The sequence below is a fragment of the Porites lutea genome, chromosome 4 (genome assembly GCF_958299795.1).
Source record: "Porites lutea chromosome 4, jaPorLute2.1, whole genome shotgun sequence".
NCBI classification, from domain to species: domain Eukaryota; kingdom Metazoa; phylum Cnidaria; class Anthozoa; order Scleractinia; family Poritidae; genus Porites; species Porites lutea.
Genome location: NC_133204.1, coordinates 12,821,526 through 12,833,715, shown reverse-complemented (window position 1 = coordinate 12,833,715; position 12,190 = coordinate 12,821,526). Strand labels below are relative to the sequence as shown.

The window sequence follows — 12,190 nt, the reverse complement described above, 5'->3', positions numbered from 1 at the left end:
TGAAATGAAAGTTAAATACTCCACAGGCGGCCCAGACGTAGTATGTGTCACTGAATGAGTTATTCACATGGACAAATTAATTCGATGAGTCGTCGAAACTCCCATGAACTAAAATAGTCCAAAAGTCAAAAAATTACAAAACAAAGCTAAGATACCTTCAACTGAACGTATCCTTGTCTTTCCTGGCCGGTTTAAGTGGCATTTTGTTGAGTTTTGCAATTGTAGGTACTATCTAATTCTTCTTTCAGTGACACATACTACGTCTGGGCCGCCCGTGCGCCAAACAGACCAGTTTCACGTCGCCGACGGGACGGCTTAACGGGACGGCAAGGTGGTGAGCACGAGCATGCGCAATATCCAACAAATGATGATGACACGTCCGGTTGAAGTTGCCGTCGCCCCGAAAACGTCTCTTTCTTAAGTTCCCTATTGCCGAGTGTGCTAGACCTTACGAAGACCTTGCTGTTATAGAGTATAAGAAGAACTTTTAGTGGGAATATGAGACTACACATAACGTAACTAAAAGTAGATGTGTCCAGTCCCCTTTTGAGGAGAGACCCTCGTGGTTCGATTCTCCTAAGCGAACCGTAAATTTTCAAATTTCTGGTGGTCGCTTATGGGAGGTTCGACTTTAAGAAAAATGTATAGAAATATATTATTGTCAACTCATGTAGTACTTATACAGCTCTGTTATTTATCATACTTTGTCTATTTTGTATAGGTAAAGGGTAAAATAGTGGTGTATAATGAAAAGTGGGTGGATTATGATACTACGGTGATCTATCGTAATCGTGGTGCTTCCGAGGCTGCTAAGCTTGGGGCAGTAGCTTCTCTCATCCGCTCTGTTACGCCACTCTCCATCTACTCTCCTCACACTGGCTGGCAAGATTATCAAAAAGGTAAATTACCAGTGAGAGTAAGAAAGCTTTGGTAAATAGTGGCAAGTTCGTTTTGAAATGGGTGTGGCTTACTTGTTTTATAAAGGTGTAAAGAAGATCCCCTCAGCGTGTATAACAGTGGAAGATACAGAAATGATGGCAAGGATGGCTGCTCGAGGAACAAAGATAGTGATTAACTTAAAAATGGAGGCCAAGATGTTACCACCCGCAGTATCTAGGAACACCATCGCTGAAGTAAAAGGAAGTGTTTATCCTGAACAGGTATTTCATTTTCTTCTTCAGCTGATAAGAAACGTTGTTAAAAGCGCTGGCAGAAACGCGCACTTACAGGCCCGTAACCAAGATTTTATGGGGGGGGGGGGGTGCTAACGAGGCCAAACAAGGACCCAACTACCGAAATGTATTTTCTATTTTCTGATCCGTTTATTTAGGAAAGTAGCAATACATGAGAAATTGTAACGGCAAAGTACACGGTTGGAACTGAATATTACATTTTTCGAATACAACAGTTTGAATTAAGTTATAAAGGAGCAATTTTAAGATGTAAAATGATACATCAAAATACTGCGAAACTAATCCCTCAGAATAGTCCCGAGCTCCAGCCTCCGTAGGTGTAGCGACTAAATCTCAGAGCATGATAACGGATCAAGCACACAAGGCTGAATTCCCACGTTGTTATTTGTTATCTATAACATCAAAGAACTGAAATTTTCTTTCTGTGATGTTTTAAAAGGTTTAAACAGTATTAGAGGACTTTGTGATTCCCATAAGTTGCTAACAACGTAGTTGCCCCCAAAATCCGCCGTGAAAAGTTGCTCCAAATTCGACCAAATGGCAAAAGTTGCCAGAAAGTTGCCGAGCAACTTGTGGCTGAGACTAAAGCCTCCCCATTGTCGAGTACTCCCCCCCCCCCCCCCCGACTTCTTTTTGCTCAATCTTATGTTTATGTTTGTAATTTTGTCCCTAGTGCCAATTGGTTTTAAATGATCTCATTGTCCCCTTATTTGTATCTAAGGTAAAGAGGACATTTTTGCCAGTGTCAACCAGGGGGTTCAAATAATGATCTGAATATTAATGACTAATTTTTTGTCCAGTGCGTTTTACGCAAATCTTAAATTACGCCGAAACAAAAAGGAAGAACAAGAACTAACAACATAGCAAACAAGTTTAGACGAGGGAATCCTTGCCAACTTTGTTTTTTTTTTCAGCAAAAATCATTTTATTTCCTTTAATGTAGGTTGTTCTTGTAAGTGGACATCTAGACAGCTGGGATGTGGGCCAGGGTGCAATGGATGATGGAGGAGGGGCGTTTATTTCATGGCAAGCCCTGTCAGTAGTCCGTCAGTTGAACCTTAAACCAAAACGCACAATACGTATGGTGCTTTGGACAGGCGAAGAAGAAGGTTATTTTGGTGCTCAACAGTATTACAACCGTCATAAGGCAAACGCCGGTAACTTTAGCTTGGTAATGGAGTCAGACATTGGAACATTTACACCTTTAGGCATAAGCTTTGAGGGCACTGAAAATGCCACTCTGGTAATGAAAGAGATCATGAGTCTTCTGGAGGCAATAAATGCCTCTAAGCTCACTGAGACCAACGTTGATGGTGATGTTGAATGGTGGACTCTTGATGGGGTTCCAGGTGGATCCCTAGATAACGCCAATGGAAAGTACTTTTATTTTCATCATACAAATGGCGACACCATGACGGTAGAAGACCCTGATACTTTGGATCTTTGTGCCGCATTGTGGGCTGTAGTGGCTTATTCTGTAGCTGATCTAGATGATATGCTACCCAGAGAGTAAATATATATAGCAGTTATATATCAAACACATGATGAAAGAGTGTTTTATTCGGCCTACCATGCATTCATACACGAAAATCAGTTCAGTTTCAAATAGTTTCCGTGACAAACTTGATGAGAATAGACAAAGCGTTAGGAACCCCTCCCATTCTCGATCCCAGAGTTCACGCTTTTGACTCTACTCATGAGTAATAAGTATGCGCAATAGAGGAGATCTCTAGGATCGAAAATCGGACCCCTCCATGACCCTCGTTTCTCTCATTATTGTGCGCGGCCGACGTGGTCAGAGACAGTTTTTTCCCGGTTCAGCGAAATGCATTGCGACCGAGAACAGGAGCAGGAGGCCTGAGAAGCCGCCGTACAGGAACTAACCAAGAAAGCCAAGGCTTTCCAAGGTCGCAAGGTCGACCGTCATTTAACTGCCTCGTACCTAGACCGTCCCTCCCTCGATGCGCGCAAAGGAAGCGCTTCGATCATTCGTCACCAAACACTCGCGTTTCGCCCTCGCTTCTCTGCGATTAACAAAATGTGCGAAAAGCGAAGCGCTCAGTTAGGCGTGCGGTTTTAGAATTCAGCCTGCCCTGATTCATGTGGACCGGGCCTAACCTTGTTTTTCAAATTTCTTCTTTTACATAAAGGCAAATTCTCGCTCCGATTCCAGGTCCTGGATTCTGGATTCTTTGTCAGTGGAACATGTTAGTGGGATTCTGAATTCGTTGAGCTGTATTTCGGATTCCAAAACCCAGGGCCCGGTTCCTCGAAAGATGGTTAAGTTTTATAACCCAGGATTTATAAGCCAAATTTCAAGCGAGCTTACAAAATAATGTTGTGTCTTTACTCCGAGACTCAATGATGATAACATCATTTTAATGTTTGATTAGCGCTAATCGGCCTTTCAGGAACCGGGGCCAGAGCGTGCAGATTCCACAGCAAAGGATCCCAGATTTCAGAGTCCGGATTCCTTCAGCGGCAAAATCACATGACCATCAATAACAGCTTGCCAATTTTCTACGCAGTCATCACGCGTAAATCTCCACTTCATTCGAAAATGTCGGCCGTTTTCAGTCTTGAGGACATTCACTGAGGATTTTTTTTGTTGTTAACGTTCTTTTCATTCATATCGTACCTTCAAGCTTAAAGGTAAGGTATTTTAATAAATAGGGATCACTGTATTACCATAATGAGAATCACCCGTAGCGCTCTTCACTTGAACGTACTTGAAACAAAGTAACAGGTTTCCTAACGGATGAGTAAGTTAATTGTAACTTAATTCCACTGGGCTATACTGGTAGAAGGATTGAACTAAACAGATTCATTTTCAAAAAAATTGTATTTATCCGCAATTACTGATGGCTTGACTGTAATATATATGCGGAAATGAATTTTGAACTAAGTTTGCAATTTCCTCACGTGACCTCAGTACAGCCGATCGAGTTGTATAAATCATTGTTCTTTTGTCTTCTTCTAATATTGTCAAGCATATAGAGGATATTACATGGCCTCGCGGAGATACGAAATTTCTCTTCGAGTGTTGAAAATATTTCACTCGTAACACGACAAGAGAAATTTCGTATCTCCAAGCGGCCATCTAATGTTCTATTTATTATATAAACACCAATGAAATACCAAACCATTTCACTGAAACAGTTTTATCCCACGAAAGGCGCGTTGATATTTTCACGTGTGAAAATAACATGTTTATTTTCATGTGTGAAGATATCATGTTTTCGCGCGAAAGCTCATCTGGTATTTAGGGCCTGTTTACATGGAGTGGGGGACCCCAGTCTAGTGGGGTAAGTTTCTTTTGTTTTCATGCTCTGGGGGACACAAAACAAAAGAAACTTACCCCACTAGACCGGGGTCCCCCACTCCATGTAAACAGGGTCTTAGTTGGTGTTTATAGAATAAATGCACGTATCATATGAATTTCTTCATACTTACACACATTATGGGCGGTAAATAGCTAAGACCCCTCCTTGGTTTTTTCCAAGTTTTGATTAGAATCATTTAGAAAATATCCATCACAACTGGTGCTGAATGAGTTCCTTAGAATAAGTATTTTTGCCAAATTTTTGGGTTTGTGTAGTAGTATTTTAAAACAAATTACTGCAGCCCAGGTCAGATTAAATATTTGATGAACTTGTACTCCCTGATATGTTACAACCTTTTTAAAACACCTTTTTAAGTTTATACGTGTAAAACTTACTCTAACAGGACAATCATGGCTTGGTGGACCACAGGGCAAATCATCATATTTATACATTTATGTGCAATTTCATTTGCAATGACTGCAACCAAACAAGCCTCACATAAGTTTAAAAGCCATAAGCTGAAAGATGAAATAGAAAGCCTCAGAGACGATGCCAACAAGATTATAGACTTCTTAACTAAAGGCCCAGGAAAACACCAAGTGTACAAAAGGTTGGCAACATTCGTGGACACTTTTGGCAGCCGTATTGCAGGTTCTACAAATCTTGAACATGCAATAGATTACATGCTGGAAGAATTACAGCAAGATAAACTGGATAATGTGCATGGTGAGGAAGTAAATGTGACACATTGGGTACGAGGTAAAGAATCAGCGCATATGATATTGCCAAGGAATTATCCCATCGCATTGCTTGGCTTGGGTGGCAGTGTTGGTACAACTCCAGATGGCATTACTGCTGAAGTTCTGGTTGTCCAATCATTTGACGAACTTCATGAAAAAGCTGCTGAGGTATTTTCTTATGAACATGTGTGTGCTATAACTTATTTTTATGATAATTAAGAAAGTTTGAAACTTGTCATTGAGATCTCATGACTAGTACTCAGAAGGCACTTGCATTTATCGTTCATTACGTTATATTTTTTATACTGTCAGGTGAAGGGTAAGATAGTGGTATACAATGAGAAGTGGGTGGATTATGGTACTTCGGTGATCTACCGTGATCGTGGTGCTTCCGAGGCTGCTAAGCTTGGGGCAGTAGCTTCTCTTATCCGCTCTGTAACACCCTTCTCCATCTACTCACCTCACACTGGCTGGCAAGATTATCAAGGAGGTAATGTGGATTTTGGCAAAATGTCCACTGTGTTTTTAGTGACATGTATGTCAGTTTGTGCAGATTCTTAGGAACAGTGATGAGAAGCTGCAAGCGAGTTCTTTTTTGCACTTCTCAAGTGTTTTATGTCAAGTGGTTAAACCCATTCATCTCTAAACCACCTGTAATGACCCATGCTGATCCATTTCCCTTTTTACCCTTTGTGATAGTCACCAGTTTTTAACAGCAAGGACAACTTTGTCATCTGACATTTGCAGGGGGAAGAGATCAAGTTTTCAAACCATCCCAGAATGAGCATGATTTTTTCAAGGCGCCCGAGAAAAAAGCAAAACGCCATTTGAAGTTTACCTGAAAATTCCATTGAAATAACTGAAAATTGAGAGAACTGTGTCATTTTTAAATAGAATAGAGCAAAGGATAGTGGCCTTAAGAAATGAGCTATAAGACCACTGAAAGAATAATCTTCCACAATCCCACAATCCCACCATGCCTCACAAGAATATTCTTTCTTTTTCCTGCTACTCAAGAAATGCTTGAAACCTAAATTTCTCTCTAAAGAAGTTCGTGTGTGCATCACACTTTGGTGTAATACTTGAGTGTAGCCCTAAGGGGTGTGGTTTGCTTTGTTTTCTTGAACTTTTTTTTTTGTTTGTTTGTTTGTCATGCACAGGTGTAAAGAAGATCCCTACAGCTTGCATAACGGTGGAAGATGCAGAAATGATGACAAGGATGGCTGCTCGAGGAACAAAGATTGTGGTTAACTTGAAAATGGAAGCCAAGACGCTACCACCAGCAGTGTCTAGGAACACTGTGGCTGAAGTAAAAGGAAGTGTTTATCCTGAGCAGGTATTTGATCTTTTTCTTGATAAGAAACTTTGTTAAAACATAGAGACACACACACAATCAGACCTGTATCAAAGGAACTGTGTCACCAAATTTTAATAGATAGATTTAGCCAGAGCTTAAAGTGAAGCTCCTGTTTAAATATTGTGAAAGGTTTGAACCCAGGAGTCATTTTTTAAATATTGTAACGGTAATTACTTGTGGAATGAGGGGAGGGGCTGCAGGGCCTGTGTGAATTGGAAAATGCCACAGAAGTCATCATACAAAAGTGTCCCAAGACTTTTGTCCAGGATTGTAGATGCATTGACATCTGAGCCCACAGTACGGTCATGTGATACTAGTCAGCAGATACCCTGTTTTGACAGCTGTCAGTTAAGCTTAGTATGGAAGTCTAAAATCAAGTTTAATGCAGGTTGCCACACTTGCTAGAAAATGAAATTTCACATCGGTTTCCCTGTGGTGCGGATGGACGGGTGGACGGGCATACGGTCACGTGATTGCCGAATTTTCTCCGTAACATAGATAACCAAAATTTATTACTCAGGGTACTCCGCTATCATAATTCAAACAATGGAAACCGCCACAAAATTGAGTGAAACAAAAAAATAACCGGTCAAAACCCACCCGCGAAAAGAAGGTTCATGTATCAATAACACAGAAAATACAAAAGGATCCATCTCATGGTCCATCTCATCTCCATCCTCATGGCACTGGTTGTTCAAACTTTGGATAGCGCTATCCAGTGGGTCATCCACTATCCAGTACAGTGGATAAGTGTTAGGGAAACAAATTAAGTTATAATTCATTCAAAATACTTCTCCGTTTCTGATTGGTTAAAACCACGCGCATAATTCACCATAACCAGCTGCTGTTGACCAATTTTGGAAATAATTTGTCATATTGAACTGATGACGTGAAAATGACGTCAGTAGTGCAGCCTGGTTGCAGGTTATTGAACCTTTGACCGAGAAAACCTGGGGACGAGGTTGAGTTGTTTTGGTAGGTAGAACAAAATGGCAGAACTGTCGCGGAACATTTTACTCGTTTCACGTCGAAATATTGCCTAAAAACATCGCAAGATAAGAACAGCAAGAAGACAACTCGACGGACAACATCTGCCATTTGGAGTATATTTGCAGACCTTAATCTCCTAAACTTCCCGATAAAGATGCATTATCGATATGAACTTACATAGACTGAGGTTAGCACGTTTTAGATTGTTTTTAAACTTGGAATTATTTTAAAGGAATAAAAAAACAATTATTGAATTCGGTCATATCCTACTCAGCCTCATTCAATAATTGCTAATTGTCCACTGGATGGAGCCCTGGGCCCGGTCCCTCGAAAATAGTTAAGTTGAGCACAGGATTAGGCCAAATGTCAACCTCGGTTTTCTCGTCTAAGAACATTCAACTCGAGGTTACAAAATACTGTTGAGTCTTTACTACGAGATACAGTAATGATAACATAAAATGTTACCCTTAGCAATGCATAGGAATGTAAAATACAAACCGGAACAAAATTTTAACCCTGGATTAACGCAAATCGGCATTTCAGGAACTAGGCCCTGGAGATTTACCCAGTGAAAAGTGTTATCCACATTTCAAACAACTGGACCCTGGAGGATATCGCGTGAAGTAACGCGCGAGTGGCGCTCGAGATTCTTCACTCGCTCGTTCTCGCGCGGTTCTCTCTGCTTGCCACTCGAAATGGAGATCTTTCTCGCAAGCTAGCAAGTGCATACTTCCCTGTGCAAACTCTTTTTCTTATGATTAAGCGTTTTTTGCTAGAGAAAACCGGGCGCAAATCTCATTTCTTTTTATGCAGGTTGTCCTTGTAAGTGGACATCTAGACAGTTGGGATGTGGGCCAGGGTGCAATGGATGATGGAGGAGGGGCGTTTATTTCATGGCAAGCCCTGTCAGTAGTCCGTCAGTTGAACCTTAAACCAAAACGCACAATGCGTATGGTGCTTTGGACAGGCGAAGAAGAGGGTCTGCTTGGTGCTCAACAGTACTACAACCGTCATAAGGCAAACGCTGGTAATTTTAGCCTAGTAATGGAGTCAGACATTGGAACATTCACGCCTTTAGGTATAAGCTTCAAGGGCGGTAAAAAAGCCGCTGCTATAATGAAGGAAATCATGACACTTTTAAACCCAATAAATGCCTCCAAGCTTACTGTGACGGAGGTTGATGGTGATATTACGTTCTGGATACGTGATGGGGTTCCAGGTGGATCTTTAGACAATGCCAATCAGAAGTATTTTTATTTTCATCATACAAATGGCGACACCATGACGGTAGAAGACCCTGATACTTTGGATCTTTGTGCTGCAGTGTGGGCTGTAGTAGCTTATTCTGTAGCTAACCTAGACGATATGCTACCCAGAGAGTAGCACTGATAGAAGTGATGATATCAAACAAGATCGCAGAGTGTTTTATCCGACTAGTCCAGACATCGATCGAAGTGGTTCTATGATATTGGATGAATCACCAATCTCGTTCCCAGGGTCCTCTCTCTTCCGAAGGAATAATGGAAAGGACCCTGGGAACTAGATTGATGAAACACTCTCTCAATATAAATATAAACTTTTAAATATAATATAAATATAAACTTTTAAATGATCACCGTTTTTAAAAGGAATTCAAAGATTAAGTAGTGACTGGTAGTAGCATTCGATTTCGAAACCGTAGTATACTAACAAAATCACAATTTTATATCTCATTAGTGTAATTTTTTTTTAGTAAAAATGCATGGGGCATTTTTTTTTTGTCAATAGAAAATGAAAAGAATGAGAAACCAACCTGTGTTACTTTGCCACATCCAAATCTGTACAAAAAAATATGGTGCCTGTCGCAGGCCATCGATCACTACGTATGTTTTTTTTGCGACGTGTAATTCGCACTTTTAAAGCCGTGATGCTCAATTTGGGCGTAGAAACTTAAAAAAAAGCTGTGTTTAAGTTAGTACGTAGTTAGTAAGGGTAACCTTATAATTCAGATCTCGTTTTTTGCGAAACTTTCGAAATTTGGTATAGAAATTGATCCGTAATAAGGTAGTTATTGGGCGTTTTTTACATCATGTTTTTTTAGAATCTACTTGTTTTCCTCCGAACTGTAATGATTTAGATTTAGGGCAACAAGAAAGTCATCGTTCTTACATATATATATATATATATATTTAGTATATACACACTCAGTGATCTTGGTGATTCAAGCAATCTGATTGGTTCGCTATCTCGGACTATTCAACAATATTCACCTCCTAGCGAGTGGATAATGTGTGAGCTCGGTGTTTTTCCCATCTTTTTAGAGAACGATCTTTTAAAAGTCGACAAAATCCTAGGGCTGACTTCTTTTAAGGCAAGAAAATACTTGGAAGGGTTCAATACGGCGTTTTTCAATTTACTGTAGCTGAGTTTTGTGCTCGATGGATTGTTTACAACTCCCGTGTATTCGCGTAGAAGAAGCCGTTTCGTGAACTCAGCATTTTCTAACAAGAAAATTTTCCCTCAGAAATCGAAGTTTATTTATGAAAAACCAATTTAAAAGGAAATGTTTGCAGAAATTCTACGTTTCAAGTGAACTGGAAAAAGAATGATACAGGAAGACGAAGTCTTACCTCGAGCAACCGAGCCGTCATTTTTGTGAGCACTTCATGCGAAGAACGACACAACAAACACTTTTGGCTATAAACTTGGCGAGTCAACAGAAAACAACAAAGCTCTACTTTTCTTCTCAGGTAAGGAAACAGTTCAAACTTTTAGCGGTTCCATTTAAGCCACTACGCTGTCGGTTTGCGAAATGATAAACTTGTGAATTGCCATGTTTGAAAATTCTGCAAAGATCTATTTTTAAACTTACGCGTGATTTGATCTGTCAATCAAATCGTACTTTTGAATGGTTTCCTCTCTGATTTTGTTGAGATCACTTCGTGTGTATATACTAAAACAATTATTCTTTTCAATCTCGGTGAATAGTGGCTTTGGAAATATTTACCTCGCCGCTTTCGCGTCTCGGTAAATATTTGGCCACTATTCACCTCGATTTCAAAGAATAATTGTTAAATATATATATATATATTTTTGTCAATCAAAAATCGCTTTGGGGTTTCTCTTCAGATTTTCCTTAATAGACCAAAAAACTCTCAACCACTGTTTTAGCCAGCGTTGTAGATAAGAGCAAGTTATGTAGATATTTGAACGTAGAGAAAAAATCAGACCAAGGCGGACAGCAGAATTCCTTGGCCATCAGGTGATCCTAGTTGCCCCGGCCATGCCTTGGTCATTGTACGTGTTTGCCTAGTAGCTAGGCCTCATTTTTCCGCGCAGCCTATGAGTTTCGGGATTGATCGATGAGTCCTGGGAAGACAACTTACAGCGGCTAGAAGATGTGTAAATCTGTAAATGATCACAAGCTTCAAACCCGATCCCAGCGTTCTCTCCTACTCGATCCAGTCCCCGTAACGAAGAGCGGGAGAGAGAAGGAGAGAACAGTGGGAACGAACTTTGTTTAAAGATACATTATAATTTTTGATGAAAAAGTAATGCCAGATTGTATCGTTAGTATTAGCATATAATCTTACTTTGACGAAAAATATAATGAGAGCTATAACTGACGAATCTGAAGTTGACTAACCTGGGAAAACAGCCGAAATACCGCGTTGCCACCCCTGGTTTCTCCGAGAAATGACGTCTAAGCAACGACTGCAGAAATTTCATACTGATGACGCGTCGCTACCCAGATCTGGGTAGTGCTTCTGATTGGTTGAAGCAAATTTTTAGCCAATCAGGAGCCTACCGAGATCTGAGTAGTGACGCGTCATCAGTATGGAATTTCTGCACTCGTTTTTCAGACGTCATTTCGCGGGAAACCAGTGATGGCGTCGGGATGGGCTGTTTTTCTCAGACTAGAAGTTGATGCGTTTCTCTATAACTATCGTTTATAAAGCCTTTCTTTTACCGCTAAGGGGTTAGACCTCGGTGCATTGCCTCCCCGTATTAAACATTGTCGAGTATCCCGCCCCCACCCCAGGGGTGCAATTAATATCAATGATAGCCGCATAGCAGGCGAGTTTTCGGAGTGTTTATCCTTTGTTGTTTGTAAAGCAAGAGATACATCGTCGCGAAAGCTGAACCGAGGTCAAAGGAGAAAACTAGGGGGTAGGATTCGTGCTTTTACGAAACAAAGAAAAAACATACCAAATGAAACGGCCTGGTATGCAGACTACATCGAGGGCTTAAACGGCACCTGCCAATCTTAAATGACTTATTTGGAAAGTCAGTTTAGGAGATTAAAAACGAGACCACTTTCTTCAGGCTACTGAACTTTTTATCTTTTCTCGCCTCTTCATTAACCCTTTCTCGTTACTCTATCAAGACTATAGACACCATGAAAGTTATAATTTTGAAATATATATCTCTAAGAAAAGATTAAAGCGTTAATTTTTATAAATCGGGTGGAGCCAGTACTGTTACTTGACCCGTTCGTCAGAACGCATCCGAATCTGGTGTTCCTGTGGCACTAAGGCAGAAATTTTCGAGTTATCAGAGGCCACTGCAAATTAGCCGACCCTTTGATTTTATCAGGGCACCCCCCTC

The 12,190-nt window shown here is 40.5% G+C and overlaps 2 protein-coding genes across 3 annotated transcripts in view; both read left to right on the top strand.

Moving 5' to 3' along the window:
- Nucleotides 1-3,142, top strand: part of LOC140934886 (carboxypeptidase Q-like) — a 40,671-nt gene extending 37,529 nt beyond the window's left edge. For both annotated transcript variants that reach the window (XM_073384448.1, XM_073384450.1), the window contains exons 3-5: nucleotides 722-899; nucleotides 985-1,160; nucleotides 2,137-3,142. In XM_073384448.1, coding sequence (XP_073240549.1) covers nucleotides 722-899; nucleotides 985-1,160; nucleotides 2,137-2,706 — 924 coding nt within the window. In that variant the 3' untranslated portion in view covers nucleotides 2,707-3,142. The remainder of the gene's footprint in view (nucleotides 1-721; nucleotides 900-984; nucleotides 1,161-2,136) is intronic.
- A 562-nt stretch (nucleotides 3,143-3,704) lies between these two features.
- LOC140935977 (carboxypeptidase Q-like) lies at nucleotides 3,705-9,173 on the top strand. Its single transcript, XM_073385557.1, has 5 exons — nucleotides 3,705-3,845; nucleotides 4,920-5,424; nucleotides 5,569-5,746; nucleotides 6,417-6,592; nucleotides 8,417-9,173. The coding sequence occupies exons 2-5, from the start codon at nucleotides 4,927-4,929 to the stop codon at nucleotides 8,984-8,986; spliced, it is 1,422 nt and encodes a 473-aa protein (XP_073241658.1). The 5' UTR covers nucleotides 3,705-3,845; nucleotides 4,920-4,926; the 3' UTR covers nucleotides 8,987-9,173.
- Nucleotides 9,174-12,190: the final 3,017 nt, after the last annotated feature.